This window comes from Schistocerca serialis, chromosome 2 (genome assembly GCF_023864345.2).
Source record: "Schistocerca serialis cubense isolate TAMUIC-IGC-003099 chromosome 2, iqSchSeri2.2, whole genome shotgun sequence".
In the NCBI taxonomy this organism is placed as follows: Eukaryota; Metazoa; Arthropoda; class Insecta; order Orthoptera; family Acrididae; genus Schistocerca; species Schistocerca serialis.
In genome coordinates, this window is record NC_064639.1 from 776,208,946 (window position 1) to 776,231,548 (window position 22,603).

A 22,603-nucleotide genomic window follows, 5' to 3' on the forward strand; every position below is an offset into this window, starting at 1 on the left:
TGGTGGTGCGTCTTTCTTTTGTCCGAGAGTGTATTTTGGGTACGTCGGTATGCAGTTTCCATCATTTGGCATCTAGTTTCGTTTGCTTTTGTTACGGTTCCATTTTCCTGAATAGTTTCACCTTCATACTTACACTATGAAACTGATGTAATTTTGCCGTTTTTCGTCTCTATGAATTTTCCTGCTTCTTTGTTGCAGGTGACGTATTCTATCTTTTCAAAAGACCTCTGGAAACCGACTCTTTCCACAGTTTCTTTCAAGAGTTGCATCTGATTTTAGGCTGTTGAAATGTTCCGAGTTAATATTGCTAAATCGTCTGCAAATTCTAGCAATCTCTAGATAACTTGTCTCTACTGTGTGACTGGGTTGTCAATTTGGAGGATTGATTTCTGTTAGCGCCATTCTTGTATCACTTTTTGAAGGACACTGTTGAGAAGTAATGTAGGCAGGTCATCTCCTTGTCTTGCTCTGGTTTTGATTTTGAAAGGATCTTAGAGTTTCCCCATATATTTAACCTTGGACTTTGTATCTGTCAGTGATTGTTTTACGATAGAATTTTTTTAAATACCTGAACCTTGTACTTCTATTATTGGGAAATATGATTCGTGGTCAGCTGATTTACAGGATTTTTGAAGTCAACAATTGAGCAAACCAAATTTTTACTACAAAGTCTCTGACGTCTAAGGATTAGTTTCAGGTTCAAGGTTTGATATGGACAGAAACGGCGTCCTCTGAAGCCTGTCTGATATTCTCCAGTTTTTGGTTCAAGTTGTTCCTGTGTTGCATCGAGAAACATTAATTAATCAAGAGTACGCCTAGTCCTACACATCGCAAGCCACTCTGAATTGCGTGCCGGATGTTACTTGCCACTGCAATACGTATGAAAGTTTCCCTATATTCGTGTATGGATTTCTGGAAGAGTGATTTGTTAAATCGTCAACCCATACAAATATCGCTTTGTAACAATTTGCAGAGATATGAAATAGAACTATCACACTCGCTAAAGGTATCCTCTCACGGGACGTGAAAGTGACAGTGGTCGACAAGCTGGTCGAGTTTAGTGACGTCACAGCGTGGTATTTCGCTTCCCACCACAACGCTAAGCGTGATAGGAAAACCTACCAAGTTGAATTTTTGCTTCGTGGAGAGAAGCGTGGTCAATGAGAGTCAACGTCTGTTTGGTGTCACAAGCAGAACTAAGGTGACGCCATATTGGATTAAGTCATGTAGAGTTGAACTCTGTATTTGGCGATTTTATATTGTATCGTCCGTGTTGTGAATATAAGCTGTCAGTCTCGAAAACACCTCATTTATAGTACTTTTGTTGGAATAAAATAACGGGAAACTACATATTAGTATTTAGAGGCTTCTTGTATTTGGTGTGTTTCGTGTTGCAACTTGCCTGCTTCGAAAGTATGCCGTTTCGATGCTCCAGTGCGTTGGTGATCTATCAAAAACGCGTCGTTTTTGGTGCAATAGTTAAATACCAAGTAATAAAATTTATGGTTGCAGACTTTAGATACCTGTCTAAATTATATACGATGTTTTTGTCACGTCAGTGCCGCAGTGTAGTTGATAGAGTTGTGAACTGTGAAGTGAAGAGTATTAGGTTCGCTTCTGGGTACTGGCGTATATCGTTTTTCACCTCATGTTTTTTTTTAAGATTCAGTGACGTTTTTTACTAACAAAACAGACGTATTATCTACAATACTTCATGATATTTGTTGTAAAAAAAGAGCGCCCTCAGTCCAGATGAAAATTTCTACGATTTTATGAATATGCCAATAAACTGCAAGACTACACTCATCGTCACCGGTTGATTTCCTCCATTTTCGACAATAACTAACAGAGTTAACGCAGCTAGTTTACGAGCGTCCATTTTCATGAAAATGGAAGGCGCGTTTGCGCAAAAAACGTCAGTCTAGCACTCTATCGTCACAAGACTTTAAAAACGAACGTGAATGAAAGAGGAAAGTGATGAGACTTCTCAGTATACATTATGCAGTCGCATAAGCGACCGGTACGAGAAATTTGCTATGAAACTATATTACAATACCATGCATAAAGAATTTAAAGATTTAGTTGACAATGAAAGAGCAAAGAATTACAATGATCGACGGACGAGATTTATTTTTCAGTATATCAAGAAACAACTTGTGCTAAAATTTGCAGGCATGTAGTACTTGAAGATATTAATGGTATGAATAGTAAAATTTCTGAAGTTCCACGCATTATTCCACTGACAGTTGCAACTGTTTTCGATGGAACTGAATGAGGAGTATAGAGACTTTATATATTACTACAAAGTAGTTTGGTTAAGTCAAGGGACATTCCTAGAACGATTCTTGGATTTAAAACTCTTTGTAGTTGAATTTATGAAGGAAAAAGAAGTGCAGGAATGAAAATTAGAACATCTGTAATGGATCACATGCCTCTCATTTTAAGCTGACTTGACTGAACACTGCCCACAGTTAGACGCTGCGAACAGCAAGTAACAGACAGCTGTTAAGAAAAAATCAAAGTATATTGTCTGTCTAAACCAAAATAAACGCAATCAGGTCGATATAAAACCAAAATTTTGTAAACAGCCGTTTTCCTGTACTAAGACAAAAGTACACAGAAAAACCCTAAAACACAGATGATAAATCGTACAGTCCCTAGAGAGCCGTATTTGGAGAAATTAAATGATCTCTTCGAGGAAAATAACAAGAAAGGAGTTAAATGTAAAAATCGTGTGACTAGGGCCTCCCGTCGGGTAGACCGTTCGCCAGGTGCAAGTCTTCCGATTCGACGCCACTTCGGCGACTTGCGCGTCGATGGGGATGAAGTGATGATGATTAGGACAACACAACACCCAGTCCCTGAGCGGAGAAAACCGCTGACCTAGCGGGGAATCGAACCCGGGCCCTTAGGATCGACATTCTGTCGCGCTGACCACTCAGCTACTGGGAGCGGACAAGAAAGGAAGTGTCCAACTATGAGGAGTTACGGACACGAACGCAAAAATAGTGACAGCATGACAATACTTACCACTTCAACATTGATGAAATCTTGATTCAGGCTGTTCGCGTTGTAAGCGGCGTAATCGCATAATAAAGCCAAGTTATTGAACGCAGTTTTCCGAAATTCCTTCACCAGGGAAGACGAATGGAATATTCCAGAATTTGAAACACGACCAGCTGCTAGCATGAGTTTCTTAGAAGTAGATACCTTAGGGGTTGCGAAGCAACTCAAATCGCTTGATACGGGCAAGTCTTCAGGTCCAGATTGTATACCGATTAGGTTCCTTTCAGATTACGCTAATACAATAACTCCCTACTTAACAATCATATACAACCGCTCGCTCACCGATAGATCTGTACCTACAGATTGGAAAATTGCGCAGGTCGCACCAGTGTTTAAGAAGGATAGTAGGAGTAATTCATCGAACTACAGACCTATATCATTGACGTCGGTTTGCAGTAGGGTTTTGGAGCATATACTGTATTCAAACATTATGAATCACCTCGAAGGGAACGATCTATTGGTACGTAATCAGCATGGTTTCAAAAACATCGTTCTTGTGCAACGCAGCTAGCTCTTTATTCGTACGAAGTAATGGCCGCTATCGACAGGGGATCTCAAGTTGATTCCGTATTTCTAGATTTCCGGAAAGCTTTTGACACCGTTCCCCACAAGCGACTTCTAATCAAGCTGCGGGACTATGGGGTATCGTCTCAGTTGTGCGACTGGGTTCGTGATTTCTGTCAAGAAGTCGCAGTTCGTAGTAATAGACGGCAAATCATCGAGTAAAACTGATGTGATATCAGGTGTTCCCCAGGGAAGCGTCCTAGGACCTCTGCTGTTCCTGATCTATATAAATGACCTGGGTGACAATCTGAGCAGTTCTCTTAGGTTGTTGGCAGATGATGCTGTAATTTACCGTCTAGTAAGGTCATCTGAAGACCAGTATCAGTTGCAAAGCGATTTAGAAAAGACTGCTGTATGGTGTGGCAGGTGGCAGTTGACGCTAAATAGCGAAAAGTGTGAGGTGATCCACATGAGCTCCAAAAGAAATCCGTTGGAATTCGATTACTCGATAAATAGTACAATTCTCAAGGCTGTCAATTCATCTAAGTACCTGGGTGTTAAAATTACGAACAACTTCAGTTGGAAAGACCACATAGATAATATTGTGGGGAAGGCGAGCCAAATGTTGCGTTTCATTGGCAGGACACTTAGAAGATGCAACAAGTCCACTAAAGAGACAGCTTACACTACACTCGTTCGTCCTCTGTTAGAATATTGCTGCGCGGTGTGGGATCCTTACCAGGTGGGATTGACGGAGGACATCGAAAGGGTGCAAAAAAGGGCAGCTCGTTTTGTATTATCACGTAATAGGGGAGGGAGTGTGGCAGATATGATACGCGAGTTGGGATGGAAGTCATTAAAGCAAAGACGTTTTTAGTCGCGGCGAGATCTATTTACGAAATTTCAGTCACCAACTTTCTCTTCCCAATGCGAAAATATTTTGATGAGCCCAACCCACGTAGGTAGGATGATCATCAAAATAAAATAATAGAAATCAGAGCTCGATCAGAAAGGTTTAGGTGATGGAAGCCAACTCATATGAATAACTATGACGGAAACCTTGGAATATTACGCAAGACACACCATAATCAGAGGCATCCGTTCACATACAGAAGTCCTGATTGAAATCTGAATGGTATAACATTTTAGCTTCTGTTAATGCTCCTTTTATCTTATTAAAAACTTCCTCTTCCTCTTTTCCCCAGAGCCAAACTGATTTCCCTTTTAATAAATCCATTAATTTAGGATTAACAATATCCTGCCCTGGAAGAAATCTTCTCAGAAATCCTACCTTTCCTAAGAATGATTTCAGTTGTTTCCGGTTTCTAGGACTCGGGCATCGAGCAATAGCTTGAATAGGTGCTGGGTCTGGCCTAGTACCTTTACTGTTCACTATATGCCCCAAAAATCTCACTTCCTCCTTTCCGAAGTAAGACTTAGATAATTTTAAAGTAATTCCTCTGACAATTAAACGGTCAAACAATTCCCGTAATATCGTTACGTGTTCTTCCCACGTTTTAGTGGCTACCAAAATATAATCTACATATAAAATAATGTTTTGTAATAATTGCTGACCCAAAGCAGAATCTAATGCCTTAATGAAAGTTGACACTGATATATTAAGTCCAAAAGGTAAAACTTGGAACTGATATGATCTGCCTTCAAAAAGAAAAGCCGTATATTACCGTGAATCTGGGTGTAATATTACTTGATGGTAGCCAGCAGTTAAATCCATTGTACTCATATAACGAGAACCACCAATCTTAAGAAGTACGTCCTCCATAGGAATAGGTCTGTCTCTTTCCATCTCTATAATTTTGTTTAATTCACGAGCATCCAGAACCATTCGTACCCCACCAGTAGCTTTCTTAACTACCCACAAAGGACTGTTAAAAGCACTACATGATCGTTCGATAATATTTTGTTCTAGCGTCTTACTTATTTCTCTACTAGCCGGTTCTTTGAATTGTACTGGAATATGATAAGGTTTCTTAAAGACTGGCTTTTGATCTTTAATCTTAAGTTTACAAACGTAATCTTTGATTCTCCCCGGTTCATCTGAGAAGACGGCTCTAAATTCTAACAATATAGATTCCAACTCTTCCTTTTCTTGTGCCGATAGACAATTCGTAGAATAACATTTTTCTTTCACTTCGGTTTCGATACTATTACTAGCCTCACATTGGTATACTTCATATTCAAGATCACTAGAATCTATTAATAGGTTCATGGTCTGTGTGTATTTAATCTGTAAGGATTCGTAGCAATTTTCAGGTACTTTAGTATTAGAAAACCTCACTTTAAAAGCACATGCCTCCTTATGGATGGTTAAGGAACAGTCTTTAAAATCTAATATAGCTTTATATTTACACAACCAATCTATACCTAAAATTATGGCTACATTTAAGTTGGCTACGACAAGTACAGAGTGAGAAATTAATTGTTTAGAAATTTCAAAAGTTAAATAAACTTCCTCAGTAATATTTTGACTTCTTTTACCAGTAACTCCTATAATTTTCACCCCAGTTACAGGTAAGGTTGGGAAATTCCAATATTTTCTTTTAAGTTGAAATAATTCTTTAGATAAAATACTTACTTCGCTACCCGAACCGATTATAATATTTACTTCGGTATCTTTAATATAACCTTTAATAACGGGTTTATAAGTTATATTCTCCCTTATCTGATTGTCTTCCTGAAGTAAATCTTGTTGCCAATCACCATCCTTTTGGCAGCTTAATGATAAATTGCAATTGGGTGTTGTATAATTTTGACTAACAGTTCCCTTTAGTCGACCCGTACTAAAGGACTTTACTAGTTTTCCGAACTTTCTGTGATAACGTCACCTACAACTTGACCTTCATTAATTACTTGAGGATGATTTATCTCATTATCGTTATTATGTAATTTCCGCATTTTAGAGTTATTATCCCGATTTTGTTGGCTCTCTTTATCTTTAGATTGACGTTTTATATAACAAAACCGGCTATGATTGTTGTTGTTAAATTTTCGTGGTTCTGAATTATTATTATTTCGAGGATTGTCATTTCTACCAAATCTAAATTTCTCGTCTTCCCGTTCCCTATTAAGTATATCTAACTGTTCTAAATATCCTAATAATTCACAAGGTTGTGACCATTCTCTTTCTATCATTCTTTGCTTTACATAATACGGCAACCTACTAATTAGGACTCGTATTAGATGACTTTCAATAATTGGTTCTTCAATTAATTTAGCGCGGTTTAAATGCCATTCGAAATAATTCCTATAACTTCCCCACCGTTTAGAATATGGAGGAGGGTCTAACAACTCTAAAGTTAAGTGTTTTTGTTTTCCTCTTGACCAATAATTTTGTCTAAACTGCTTAACAAAATCATTCCAGTCCCTAAATTCAGTTCTATGCAGTACTGCCCATTCCGCAGCTTCTGCTTCTAAATGTCCTATTACAAATTGAATCCGTTTTTCATTACTCCATTTAGGAGATAATGAAGTTTCAAAAGCTTTTATAAAGATTATAGGGTGAAGTTCGCCCCCTGGTTTGAATACAGGAAATCGACTTGCTACATTTGAATTTGTCGTTATATCAACCCAACATTCTGCGAGAGACATAGATGGATTTTGTTTAGATTGCAGAGACGGAGTTGCGTCGGATTTGCTTGCCGTGATTTCTTTATTTGTGTTGTTGTCGTCCGAGCTAGCAAACACGATGCGACTGTTGTCTCTGATTACGTGATTACTTCCACTACTTGAAATGTTTTCATTATTATCTAATTCCGATAACCGTTTAGTAATTTCCTGTATTCGCATTTCTGTACTGGATACACGGTTAGCTAATATCGATTCTTCACTGTGTTCACGATGTGAGCGCTCTGTACCTTCGTCAATGTTATTATCTTTGGAAGTCTCAAGGTTACTGCATATTTCGGTAATTAAAAATTTCATGTTTTCTATTTCAGTATGATCTTTTTCTACTCGATGAGTTAATGTCTCTAATTCTACATTATCTATTGAAGAAATCTCTACAGGTTTGGTAGAAACTTCTTTAATAGATTCTAATAATACTCTACGAACAGTTTCTGTTTGCATAGAAAATTCATCTCGTAACTTATCGTTATTTTTCTCTATTTCATTTGCAACTAAGACATTGACATTATCTAGTCTCTTGGTTAAGTCAGTAATATCATTTCGCATGCGAGCTTTTTCCTCACGCGATTCCTGGATATGTTCTTCTAACCTTTTGCAATTATCAACAATCTTATTACTAAGTCCTACTAGTTTTTCCTGCATTTCAACTTTAGAAGCCTCTATTTTATCACTTAATTCTCCACTGGTTTCATTAAGATGTTCCTGTAACCTGTCTGTAGATTTTGTTAGCTCCCCTTGAAGTTCCTCTTTTAATCTAGCCGTAGATTCTTCGTTAGATTGTTTAATTTAGCGATCGCCCTAAAAAGGGATCTCATGCTCCTATCGGACACAGATTGCTCTTCGTCTGACATTTCACTTCCCAACATTATTGTAAGATATTAACTAGTTACACACGCAGACTTGTAATCAACAATCCTATTAAAAGCACACTCCCTATGTACAACACTCCACTTCCAACTTAAAACAGACTCACCGGACACTAATATTGTAGTTTGTAGTTCTCGGTGATCAGTGTGCTGCTATGGGCTGCAGAAGTAACAGCCGTCGATGCAGCCGCTGAGATGCTGCGACCCCGCTTCCGAAACCGGCAGGACGCTGAGTCGAACACCGGAGACGTCACTGGCTGCAACCACGCCCGGCCGCACCGTAGACAGGCGAAGCCCTCAGCAACACCTCTAATACCAGTCGGAGGAACGCCCCCCAGCTGACGTACTGGGCCTGTTAGTTTAGGGAGAAAGAGGTTGTCGGGGTTTGCAGCGTTCAGCTGCTGCCCAACAGATGCGCCTTCTCTTGGAATATCTGCGTGATCGTACTGCTTGGCTGCGCTCCGTCAGATGCCCACACCCGCGAAGTCGCCGCTGGCTGGTGAAGGTTCCACGAAAACTCGCGTTGACTTCCGAAGGACTCTTGATGTTTTGTTTCGTACCTGTGTGTCTTAGTTGCACACAAGTCCTGTTTATAAGGTCGCCACGGTGTAGTATAACGACGTTTTGTATAAATGATTTTCTTTTGACATATGGCCATGTGCAGACTTCGTCACCAACGCCAGTTACAAAACACTTCAGAATTATTTAAACTCTTTTTAAAGTGGACGCTGAATGGTTCTTGAACGAAAATGTAATTAAAACATCATCATTTGAGTCGTATGCGTAGAATTACGTCACTCAGTCCAACTGGTTTGCGCAAACTTTTTTCAATTTAGATGTCGTTTGTTTCTTCTCAGAAATTATATTAATGCAAGTTATCTGCTTTAATAAATATTAGAACCACATTGAATAAACTTTCAAGACTCAAACTTGCGATGAACGTTGTCAAACATTAATAATCTTGTCAAATAAATTAGTAATACTTCTTCTTTAACATAATTCTTTATAAGTAAATTCTCGGAACACGTATTTAAACTTTTGTAGTATACACTAGTTTATTATCTTCCTATATACTACATATAGACGTGAACCCGAGCATTGACAAGATAGGACTGAACATTTACAACATGATTAAACTTTGTATGACGTCATTGTTGTAGAAACATTAAAAATTCTTATTTTTTCAGTTTTTAGAAGCACGACGCAACAACTCGGTTTCAGGATCTTCTGTTGCTCTTTGGTTGTCGACCAGCGACGTATAGTGGCCAGCAATTTTCTCTCTGGTCCCGGCAGTGAAGATGCTGTCTCCGTTCGTTGCGCCGCCCTCTCCGTACATGAAGCATAAAAATAAATACAAAACTTTAGATAATTCACAACCATTACAAATATTACAAAATACATAAACAAAACACTAAATTAAACTTACATTCACCTGCAAACTGGGCTGACACTGGTGGATGGGTGACGCTTCAATTTCACGTCCCACTACAGAAGCCAACTCATATGAATAACTATGACGGAAACTGCCGGACTACCATCAGGAAGGAAGTGATACCTTCCGAGATCTGCAACCGAATGGGGTTTGGCGAGCGTCTCTCCGTGGTTTTTTAGACCCAAATGCAGCTCAGTTGTGTGCCTCCTCCGTGGTAAAAAAGTTCGTATTACCAATTTTATCGGGGTGGCAATGTGAGCGGTTCCTGCGGCTTCCAGCCGGCGGAGCGGCCCGTCTTCCTGGCGTTAGGGTGGGCAACCTTCTGTGGCTCCATGTCAGCGAGCAAGCGATAAACTAGCATCCCTACAGAGCGGGTTTCTGTATCTGTAGTCGCAATTTGGACGTAACGGGCACAAACTATACGGATTTTCGATATTTCTTAAAATTTAATTGATTGACATATATGAAAAATGATCCGCCCCCACCGTTCGATGGTCCTCTACCAATGCAACACACATCATCGGTGGTTGCCGATGACTTGGACAACTAATGTTAATAAAAAAAACTGGCCAGTTATATTATCAAGCCATCAATTAACTAAGCAATAGGCCAGTGATTACTATCATTGAAATCGGTCTTACATATACTGTAAGAACTCGTAATTGGAAATATGTTTGTTATGTAACTAAACTTTCTTTCTTTGCCTGGGACTGGGTTGCGCAACTGGTAAGGCTTTTCTGTGTGGAATGTACGTCTCAGAAAAGTCTCGGGGCTACAAGTGAATATATAAGGTGAACCCGAACTTTACCGACAAAACTTCGGTAGTTATTCAGGATTTTTTTCCGAGTACTTTGGTCTCTGATGACCCGTTAGTTAATAATTGCATTTTGTATTTGTTTTGCACTGAAATTACGAGGAGAAGTCGATGAATAAGTACCAAACGCGAAAATACAGCACTAATTGCATTTCGTTTGACTTTTTATCATCATTTATCTTTCTATTTGTTTTGCACTGAAGTTACGAAGGTAAGTCAATAAATACGTCGCAAATGCCAGAATACCGCATATCGTTTTAAGTTTCGCGCCTGTAGAACGTGGCGAACATGTCGCTTGGAAGGTGGCCAATACACAGTATCCCGTAGCCAATCGTTACCCATCAGCAGTCAGACTAAGGTGACAGGTGTGTTATGATGTGTACCCGACTATAACAGAGGGATTTTTGTGAGCGTGGGACTGTCCCCAGAGCACGTGCAAAGCGAAATCGTCCCGTGTATGGTTAGATGTGTATTTCATGGAAATTCGCGTTAATTGGATGTAGGAATTCAGCAAAGGACAAAAAGTCACAAATAAGGAGCGTCCTGGCCGGTCAGGGTGTTCAGTGATGGACGTTGTTTCCCCGACTAGGGGTATTTCGCTACCACCAGGACACATCGGTCTTGTGGGTTGCAGCAATTAAGGGACCAAATAAACTTGTCATACATACCGAGAGGTCACGCTTTAGACGGGAACGCATCCACAAGAATTCTATGCTGCAGGCTTTTAACGCCTTTTCGAACGATGGGATGATTATTTAAGTGTACAAGTGGAGTATGTTCAAAGGGAAAATAAACTTCAGGCTCTAATGTCTCTATCCTAGTTAGTCAGTTAGTTTCATGTTCCATGGATAATTTGCAGTATCAGTCGTAATGATGTGGAACGAGTCATTTTACATACACATCCCAACTTAATTTTTAAATATAGCTCCATGCTCAACATTTATAAAGTTTCTTTTTTTTAATATCCACTGATGTTAGTTAGTAATTCCTACCTACCACCTTTTAGACATTACAGTAATAGTATTTCTTCTACAGAATAGAGGGAGTTGTCATGGAGAAACTTTTTTATTTTGTTTTCAAATTTTCCTTTGCTGTGTGTCACACGTTTTATATCACTGGATAAGTTATCAATAAGTTTTGTTGCAGCATCAAGCACCTCTTTTTGTTCTAAAGACAACCTTACTATGGACAAATGAATGTCATTTTTCCTTCTGTTATTGTAATTATGTAAATCATTGTTCCTTTTGAACTGCAGTGGATTATTTACAACAAACGTCATGGGAGAATAAATATACGGTGAATCAGTAGCCAGATTTCCTAACTCCTTAAACAGGCGTCTACAAGATGATCGTGGATGTGCGCCACATATTACTCTTACAACACATTTTTGAGCAATGAGTAAGTTTTCGATTTATTTAGTGGCTCATCCTCGTATGTGCACAACATTGCAAATGTCGGCCGTGTATGCTGAGTGTGTTATTTGGAAATTAATTTGTTCCATTCAGTCACGGTATCTGCTGCCGACAAGAATAATACATACTCTATTCTTTGTTCTCAAGACTGCACTCACTATTGCTCGGTTCCGTCTCGGGTTTGCTCCTTTTGGCAGTGTTTGTTGTACGTTAACAGTATTACGCAACAGTCTGGATAGGTGTACTCACGAAGAGTTGATCGATATACACGTCGTGTATTGGTTTACAAGATGCAGTAGCTGAGCTAACAGAGCTATTCTTGCACCTATGGAATTCTGCATCTGAGAGTTGTTGCATTACTCTGTGTTTTGTGCTGTACGTTATGATGATTGCATATTACGGGATTTTTCACTATTGTGACGGTATTTTCGCAGAAGGAAAGAGAATTGGGATAACAACCAGAATAAATAATAATTACGTTATTGCTCTGTTACCAGCAACCGGAGACTAAGTGTCCTTCATACCAAACGTACTCAGAAGCTAACCCTGAACAACGTCTGACATTTTGTCAGAGGAGTTTAGGTTTTTCCTGTATAGTGACACATTCTTCCATTTATCGATAGGCGCACCAGAGAGTAGCTTGCCAGAATAAAGTGTGAACTTTTTTACAACTGAAATATTTCTTCCATTGGAAAAATGACCGTATTTACACTGACAATCAATGTGCTGTTCTTTTGCTATCTTTCTTTTTCATATGGACTGATGTAGACCGATATCAAAATCAGCCATCGAAACATGTGTAAGAGCTTAGGAGAAGAAGTGTGTTTGCGCGGATTGTTGCAATCTTCTCTTGTAATGCAAGTAGCCTGTGTGCATTCCTTAGTGTCTGGCGTGGCACAATGTCTATTAGTTTACTCATGTTGATCTCGAAGGGGCGATTTGTAGTGATTACTTAGGAGAAGGAGAACTTCTTAGCCGAGATCACTATAAAAAACTTTGTTGTAGATAACCGATTTCGGTAAAACTAAGTTACTATCTTCAGATAATTTTGGAATCACTCTTAGTATAAATTGTTGCTTACTTTGGAGTCGCAATTGGTTGCAAACACTTCTTGTTGAAGAGTATGTTGGGGCGGGCTCTTGCAATCTTCATTCGTAATGCGAATAGAAATTCTTCTTCTCCTAAGTTATCACTACAGATAGCCTCTTTGAGCTCGACATGAGTGAACTAATGTATATGTAAGAGCGTTAATGAAAAGATCATGAATACGATACTAATTTATCTCGTTTGTGACGAAATGTTTCTGTTTGACAGGGCGGTCTACCATGACGCTGACATCTATCTCTTTGACGACCCTCTGTCAGCTGTGGACACCCACGTCGGGAAACACCTCTTCGATGAGTGCATCATCAACTTCCTGCGAAACAAGACGCGCATCCTCGTCACTCATCAGCTGCAGTACCTGTCCGAAGCAAATCACGTGGTGCTCATTAACAACGCAAGTATTGTTTATTCAGTATACCCAAAAACAAAATTTGTACACAAATACTATAGACAGATTCAAAAACATCCACAAGACAACGTACAGAGACTCTGCTGCCATCTGAGAACTCTTTTGACTAAAGGTAAAGTCCTGATAAGTCCTTTGGGATATTTTTGTGTGACATTATAACATGCAGCTTCGTCTGGATATGATGCGTTCCTTATGTGATTACAAAGATCTTTCTTTATTTCTTTTTCTTTTGCTTGTGCCGTTGTTCCCGCGGACACGCAGGGTCGGCAAGGTTAATCGGATGTGCCAATGTTAGTTGAAGGGGTGGTCGAATGCCCTTCCTGCCGCCACCCCGTACCCCCTGGGAAGAATTAGTGCACCTCAACTGTCTGCGACTAGTGGAATCCATGGAATAGTGCGAAAGTGTTCAGATGTCTGCGAGCCGTGTAACGGAGGCGGGACGTGGGGACTAGCCCGGTATTCACCTAGGGGGATGTGGAAAACCGCCTAAAAACCACATCCAGGCTGGCCAGCACACCGGCCCTCGTCGTTAATCCGCCGGGCGGATTCGATACGGGGCCGGCGAGCCTACCCGAGTCCAGGAAGCAGCGCGTTAGCGCGCTCGGCTAACCTGGCGGGTGTGATTACAAAGATCTGAAGATGATCAAATATTAACCGAAATTCTTGTTGTTGTTGTGGTCTTCAGTCCTGAGACTGGTTTGATGCAGCTCTCCATGCTACTCTATCCTGTGCAAGCTTTTTCATCTCCCAGTACCTACTGCAACCTACATCCTTCTGAATCTGCTTAGTGTATTCATCTCTTGGTCTCCCTCTACGATTTTTACCCTCCACGTTGCCCTCCAATACTAAATTGGTGATCCCTTGATGCCTCAGAACATGTCCTACCACCCGATCCCTTCTTCTGGTCAAGTTGTGCCACAAACTTCTCTTCTCCCCAATCCTATTCAATACTTCCTCATTAGTTATGTGATCTACCCATCTAATCTTCAGCATTATTCTGTAGCACCACATTTCGAAAGCTTCTATTCTCTTCTTGTCCAAACTATTTATCGTCCATGTTTCACTTCCACACATGGCTACACTCCATACGAATACTTTCAGAAATGACTTCCTGACACTTAAATCAATACTGGATGTTAACAAATTTCTCTTCTTCAGAAACGCTTTCCTTGCCATTGCCAGCCTACATTTTATATCCTCTCTACTTCGACCATCATCAGTTATTTTGCTCCCCAAATAGCAAAACTCCTTTACTACTTTAAGTGCCTCATTTCCTAATCTAATTCCCTCAGCATCACCCGACTTAATTCGACTACATTCCATTATCCTTGTTTTGCTTTTGTTGATGTTCATCTTATATCCTCCTTTCAAGACACTGTCCATTCCATTCAACTGCTCTTCCAAGTCCTTTGCTGTCTCTGACAGAATTACAATGTCATCGGCGAACCTCAAAGTTTTTATTTCTTCTCCATGAATTTTAATACCTACTCCGAATTTTTCTTTTGTTTCCTTTACTGCTTGCTCAATATACAGATTGAACAACATCGGGGAGAGGCTACAACCCTGTCTTACTCCCTTCCCAACCACTGCTTCCCTTTCATGTCCCTCGACTCTTATAACAGCCATCTGGTTTCTGTATAAATTGTAAATAGCCTTTCGCTCCCTGTATTTTACCCCTGCCACCTTTAGAATTTGAAAGAGAGTATTCCAGTCAACATTGTCAAAAGCTTTCTCTAAGTCTACAAATGCTAGAAACGTAGGTTTGCCTTTCCTTAATCTTTCTTCTAAGATAAGTCGTAAGGTTAGTATTGCCTCACGTGTTCCAGTGTTTCTACGGAATCCAAACTGATCTTCCCCGAGGTTGGCTTCTACTAGTTTTTCCATTCGTCTGTAAAGAATTCGTGTTAGTATTTTGCAGCTGTGACTTATTAAGCTGATAGTTCGGTAATTTTCACATCTGTCAACACCTGCTTTCTTTGGGATTGGAATTATTATATTCTTCTTGAAGTCTGAGGGTATTTCGCCTGTTTCATACATCTTGCTCACCAGATGGTAGAGTTTTGTCAGGACTGGCTCTCCCACGGCCATCAGCAGTTCCAATGGAATATTGTCTACTCCGGGGGCCTTGTTTCGACTCAGGTCTTTCAGTGCTCTGTCAAACTCTTCACGCAGTATCGTATCTCCCATTTCATCTTCATCTACATCCTCTTCCATTTCCATAATATTGTCCTCAAGTACATCGCCCTTGTATAGACCCTCTATATACTCCTTCCACCTTTCTGCTTTCCCTTCTTTGCTTAGAACTGGGTTTCCATCTGAGCTCTTGATATTCATACAAGTCGTTCTCTTATCTCCAAAGGTCTCTTTAATTTTCCTGTAGGCGGTATCTATCTTACCCCTAGTGAGATAGGCCTCTACATCCTTACATTTGTCCTCTAGCCATCCCTGCTTAGCCATTTTGCACTTCCTGTCGATCTCATTTTTGAGACGTTTGTATTCCTTTTTGCCTGTTTCACTTACTGCATTTTTATATTTTCTCCTTTCATCAATTAAATTCAATATTTCTTCTGTTACCCAAGGATTTCTACTAGCCCTCGTCTTTTTACCTACTTGATCCTCTGCTGCCGAAATTAGTCATCACAAAAATAAATTTGCCAATGAGACGACGAAATAAAGAACAGATTTAAATTATTACATGGGGCCTATTCGGGAAGTAAGATCCGATTGTTCGGAAAATGGAAACCACTGTGAAAATCAAAAATGTTTTATTTGGAACGGTTAACTACACCTTCCACATAGTCGCCGCTCCGATTTAGACACTTGTCGTAGCGTTGTATCAACTTTCCAATACCATCGTCTTAGAAGACAGCCACCTGTGCCTCCTGCCAATTCTCTATGCTGGTCTACAGCTCGTTGATTGTGCCAGAACAGTGTCTCAATAGCCAGCGATTCATGTGAGCAGAGACGAAACTCAAGGAGAGTCAATTACGGGTTTTATTGTGGTTGATCAAACACTTCCCATTGTAAACGCTGCAGGGGAATCTTCATTGCCCCTGCAGAGTGCGGCCGAGAATTGTCCTGCAGAAAGAAACGCATGACAGCTACGTGGGCTGCATAACATTAGGCGAAATTTCACACCATGCCCTTATATTTGGCGGGAGACACTATTGTTCTAATCTTACGTACTCACTCTGTGCTCAGAAATGAAAAGAGCGATGCGACGCGATCGATGGGCATACTAGAGAAATTGCCCAACACATCTGTGCAAAGCGTCATCGGATTTTCACTGTGGTTTCCATTTTGCACCCCATTGGACCTTACTTTCCGAATAGTCCTCGTATTATATTAATAAATTCCACAACTCTCCATTCTTCTTTCGCTCACTAACAAATACGATTACAAAAGTTCTTTATAAATTCTCATTTCTTAATTCGGAGATATGTTAGGATAATTTGTTAAGTCAAGAACTGGGTTTCATTTATTGCCCACCTGTATGAAGTGAGACCAGAGTTTAAGCGAAAAAAAAAAAAAACAGTACCTGAAAGGCCTGCCAACAAGATCACACGCTTATTGGAAAGAACAGAATTAATATGATCGCAATAGCTAGTTTGTGTGGTTTCTTCCCATTTCTTCTTTTCCTTTCAGAATGCTGTTGGTCAGTTTGCCACATTCATTACATCTGATGTTCTCGATTATGTCCTACACATAGAGTAATTAAATGTATCTGTAATTTTTTTCTGTTATATGTCGAGAAGCGCTGTTGATCTCTGCAGTGTATTATTATGAATCGGGGCATCATAACAAGTTTCTTCTTATTTTTTGTCTCGAGTAACTCAGTCTGAAGTTGGTAAATAAAAAGGAAGGAAGGTCAGAGGTTAAACTCCTGTCGACAGGGCGGCCATTGGAGACGGAGCACAATCTCAGATTACGAAAGGACAGGGAAGGAAATCGTCCGAGCCCTTTTCAAAGGAGCCACACCGATATTTATCTGGAGCGATGTAGGGAAATTACGGAAAATGAAAATCTGGTTGGGCGGACGGGGATTTCCTCCCGAATGTGACTCCAGTACTGCGTCCCCTCGCTTAGTTGAAAGCTCGCGTTAGGTATGCCGCTGAAATCAGTAAGTTTTATACTAGAAAGATTTAATTTCATATTCAAGCTTTTAATTTAGAATAGGATCTCCAAATATCGAATGCTCTTGCCAAAACACACATAGACTACAGATGTCACAAATACACCCGAAAGTTGGCAACGGCAGTCAAAACAAAACATCAAACGATTGTATGTTCCTATTCTCAGTGCTGTACTAGTGAATATCGAAAGTCTGGAAGCGGTGCATCATCTTTAAATATAGCAAAGCAAGAACGAAGGTAGAGCAACATCTACAAACCAGTAAGTAAAAAAAAGAAAATTACCATTAAGACGTCACAGGAAGTCATATATTGTCTGAACTGAAAGTACCGTGTCTAGAATTTAAGCACTTCTGTAGGCATATACACCGAAATACGCACATGTTTTAGACCACTGTTGAAGCTGTTGAAGAAATAAAGGAGAAACACGTATGAAATGATAAAATTGGTTTTATTCAGTTGGACATTGACGAAACTAAACTGAAATTGTCAAGATAATAAAATTGTGTGGTTTATAATTATCGCATGAGATAAAGTTTTATATTTAGAAATATCTTTCTCAAAATTGGTTTCAAGCAGTATGCATCCTCAGCTTACTAACAAAACCTAGATTCAACAATTAAATTAGCAATGGATGAAAAGTACTTTAGCTGGCAAGTGTTATAAAACGTCCAACCTGTAAGAGCGCATTTTACGTTCTTTATACACTATCTGATCAAAAGTATCTGGACAGACGTATATAATCCGCAACTGACCACTAGATGTCGTGAGGGGTAGGCCCGAATGTATAACAGGACGTGAGGAGTATTGGGTTGTCAGAAGAGAAGCAATGGCAACAGCATGTTTCGTCGAGGAGAGCTTCGTGATTTTTGAACGTGGACTAGTCGTCGTATATCACCAGAGTGAAAATCCAACAGGGACATTTCAAACATTGTAAAACTGGGCAGGTTGACAGTTGGTGATGTAACTGTGAAGTGGCAATGCGAAGGAACAACCACACTTAAAGCAAGAACAGGCAGATCTCATGTTCTGATAGGTAGGGTCTATTGAGCGTTTTGGAGGGTGACTGTAAGAAATCACGTGAAATCAGTGAAGGAATCACACGTGAGTGCCGAAGTGCAACGAGCGGACCAGCTAGTACAATGGAAGTGCCTAGGGAGTTAAAAAGAATGGGTTACAATGATCGAGCAGCTCCTTGTAAGCCACAAATCTCTGTAATCAGTGCTAAGCGACGCGAGAGGAGATGTAAAGAATGACACCACTGGCCGGCCGGAGTGGTCGAGCGGTTCTAGGCGCTACAGTCTGGAACCGCGCGACCACTACGGTCGCAGGTTCGAATCCTGCCTCGGGCATGGATGTGTGTGACGTCCTTAGGTTTAAGTAGTTCTAAGTTCTAGGGGACTGCTGACCTCAGACGTTAAGTCCCATAGTGCTCAGAGCCATTTGAACCATTTGACGCCACTGGATGACTGGAAACGAGTGATCTGGAATGATCAATCACACTATGTCCTGTGGCAGTCTGATGGAAGGGACCGACTTTAGTGAATGCCTGCAGGTTGTTACCTCCATCAGTATCAACAGTTATGGAGGAGGTGGTGTTGGGGTATGGGGTTGCTTTTCGTTGTTACGGCCTGGTGTCTTTACACACCTAAGAAAATGTTAAATGCGAAAGGCATTTGCAGCATTGTGTACTATGTACAGTAGATGAACAATTCGGAGATGATGGTTGTTTTATCTTCACGACAATGCACCCTATTATAAAGCAGCTTCTGTGATGCAGTGGTTTGTGGACAATAGCATACCTACAATGGGCTGGCCTCCTGATTGTCCCAACTTGAATTTAGGTGAATATCTTTGGGATGATTTAGAATGACGACATCTTTCTAGACCTCAGCGTCCAGTCTGACTTCCATCTTTGCGACTGTTGAGGAGGAATGTACTGCCATTTCTACACAGACTTTCAGACAGCTCATTGAAAGTGTCCTGGCAGAGTTCAAGCCGTCATAAAGGGGATGGACATACCCCATATTAACGTTCACTAATAGGTGTCCGGAGTTCACCTCTATAGCTGAGTGTTCAGGGTACTACCCAGATTCGATTCCCGGTATTGGCAAGGATTTCTCCTCGGTGGGAGGGCTGATACGGGGTGCACACAGCCTCGTGATGCCAACCAATCGACCGAATAGTAGCGACTCCACGGTCTGGAGCTCATAAACGATAATATGTGTCCGGATATTTTAAATCAGATAGTGAATGACTCTGGGCCAAACCCCACTGCGACCTCGGCTATGGGGCAGAGTGAGTATGGGTACAATCCCGGCTAATGGATGTACGCGTTCGACGCGTGTGCAGGGCAAGGTGGAGGCGCAGGGAGGCTACGCGGCGCTGATCCGGCAGCCGCAGTACTCGGCCATGCTGGGGGCCGCCGAGGGCGACGAGGGTGGCGAGGAGAGGCCGGAGGCAGAGCGCGCGCGCCACGGCATCACCAGGCAGCTGTCGCGCACCTCCATCAAGGTGAGCCACGACGTGAACAAACAGCTGAGTACCCGCTATTTCTTTGCAGATCGAGTCACAGAACCTATTCCTCTTAGAAATCTCCCCATGTACTGACAATACTCTTCTCCTGGTTTCACCGACGTGGGCAGAAACAAAGATTTACCCAACTGGCGAGCTGCAGCGAAGCCAGCGACAGCTTGTAAAAGTGCGGAAATCCTCTGCTGCTTCCGAATGAAAAGTTTAATGTCGCTTTCTCTCTATTTCCATACGTTTTCCGCATTAATTTATATGTTGTGACCAATTACTCCCTTTCCTGTCGGTCCTCGTTCTTTTTTAAAATGTTTATTACAGATCAGTTTACTGGATCGACTATTGTCTATAGGTCCCTCTTGTAGCTGCACCTTGAAACCATCTTTTCTTTTGTGTGAGTCATTGGTCCCAGCGAACAGGGGATTGTTAAAGTTCCCTGCTCTGTAATGGCACTTTCCGAGATACGAGTAACCCACACAAGAAAGCTTCCGTTTTCCGTTTAGAGTTATCAGAAAAATCAAAATACATTTTTAAAGAAAGAACACGACGCACCACTAAGGATTTATCCGAATGGGATCGAAATTGGTGGATGTGATGTACCGGGTGATAAAAAGTCAGTATAAATTTGAAAACTTAATAAACCACGGAATAATGTAGATAGAGAGGTAAAAATCGACACACATGCTTGGAATGACATGGGGTTTTATTAGAACCAAAAAAAAAAAAAAAAATTTTGCTAGACGCGTGAAAAATCTCTTGCGCGCGTCGTTTGGTGATGATCGTGTGCTCAGCCGCCACTTTCGTCATGCTTGGCCTCCCAGGTCCTTTGGGGTTACCTGAAGTCGCAAGTGTATCGTGATCGACCGACATCTCTAGGGATGCTGAAAGACAACATCCGACGCCAATGCCTCACCATAACTCCGAACATGCTTTACAGTGCTGTTCACAACGTTATTCTTCGACTACAGCTATTTTTGAGGAATGATGGTGGGCATATTGAGCACTTCCTGTAAAGAACATCATCTTTGCTTTGTCTTACTTTGTTATGTTAATTATTGCTATTCTGATCAGATGAAGCACCATCTGTCGGACGTTTTTTGAACTTTTGTATTTTTTTGGTTCTAATAAAATCCCATGTCATTCCAAGAATGTGTGTCAGTTTGTACCACTCTATCTACATTATTCCGTGATTTATTCAGTTTTCAAATTTATACTGACTTTTTGATCACCCGGTATATGTAGAGACAAACAAATGATTACATGTTAAGAAAAACTGGATGATTTATTCAAGAGAAAGAGCTTCACAAATTCAAATCAATAACGCGTTGGTCCATCTCTGGCCTTTAAGCAAGTAGTTATTAGGCTTGTCAGTGATTGATAGAATTGTTGGATGTCCTTATGAGGGACATCGTGAAGAATTCTGTCCAATTGGCTCTTTAGATCGTGAAAACCCGGAGCTGGTACGAGGGCCTGCCAATAATGGTCCGAACTGTCCGGAGAGATCTCGCAACGTTGCTGGCAAGGTAGGGTTTAGTAAACACGAAGACACGCAGTAGAAACTCTCGCCGAGTGCAGGCTGAAATTATGTTGCTTAAATGTAAACCCAGCATGGCTGATGACAATCAAATGGATCCTGCTACGACGTAGTTGTCTGGCCGTACGGCGGGAAACAGTCGGGGTGCGATCACATCGCTGTCTGGGTCGTCTCCACACAAGTCTTCTCTGATCATCGGAACTCATTTAGAAACGGGATTCATCAGTGAAGACAGTACTCCAGCGAATGAGATTCCAGGGCGAAGACGTTTCTGGAGATTCCCTCTACAGCGGTGGGATACCAACCTGACTGTCATCCGCCATACGGCCCGACAACCACGAATGATGTTTTGGAGTGTCATTTCATTTCCTGGGAGGACCCCTTTGCTTGTTCATCCGAGGCAACGCCCCGTTTTGTTGCCCTTAATGGAAAGCCATCCCGGACCTGTCCAGCCCTACCTTGGCCAGCAAGGTCGCCGAATCCCTCCCCATTTGGGAAATTTTGGAGCGTTATGGGCAGGAAAATTCACCCAGCTCGGGATTTTGGCGATCTCACGCGCCAATTGGACAGAATGTGGCATGATATCCCTCAGGTGAACATCCCACAACTCTACAAATCAATGCCAAGCCGAGTAACTGCTTGCATAACGACCAGGGGTGAACCAGCACATTATTTACTGGCAGAATTTGTGAAGCTCTTTCCATTGAATAAATCATTCAATTTTTTCTGAAGCCCGCCAGGTTGGCCGAGCAGTTCTAGGCGCTACAGTCCGGAACCGCGCGACCGCTACGGTCGCAGGTTCGAATCCTGCCTCGGGCATGGATGTGTGTGATGTCCTTAGGTTAGATAGGTTTAAGTAGTTCTAAGTTCTAGGGGACTGATGACCTCAGAAGTTAAGCCCCATAGTGCTCAGAGCCATTTGAACCTTTTTTTTTCTGAAACTGCAATCGTTTGTTTGTCTGTACATGTACATCACATATCTATTCCCCTCTCATTCGTATAATTACTTCGTGGTACATCGTTTTTTGGTCTTAATGTGTATTAATTTACGGTTACTTGTTCTCTCGGAGCTTTTAACTTTCAGAACTGCATTTGACTTTTAATACGCAGTTACTTGTACTTGCCTTTATCTAATCCATCTTCCTTTTGTATTTATTCTCC

The 22,603-nt window shown here is 41.1% G+C and overlaps 1 protein-coding gene across 1 annotated transcript in view; it reads left to right on the forward strand.

Moving 5' to 3' along the window:
* Positions 1-22,603, forward strand: part of LOC126457999 (ATP-binding cassette sub-family C member 4-like) — a 271,245-nt gene that overhangs the window by 190,559 nt on the left and 58,083 nt on the right. Inside the window, exons 11-12 of the mRNA XM_050094771.1 lie at positions 13,054-13,237; positions 19,735-19,896. Coding sequence (XP_049950728.1) covers positions 13,054-13,237; positions 19,735-19,896 — 346 coding nt within the window. The remainder of the gene's footprint in view (positions 1-13,053; positions 13,238-19,734; positions 19,897-22,603) is intronic.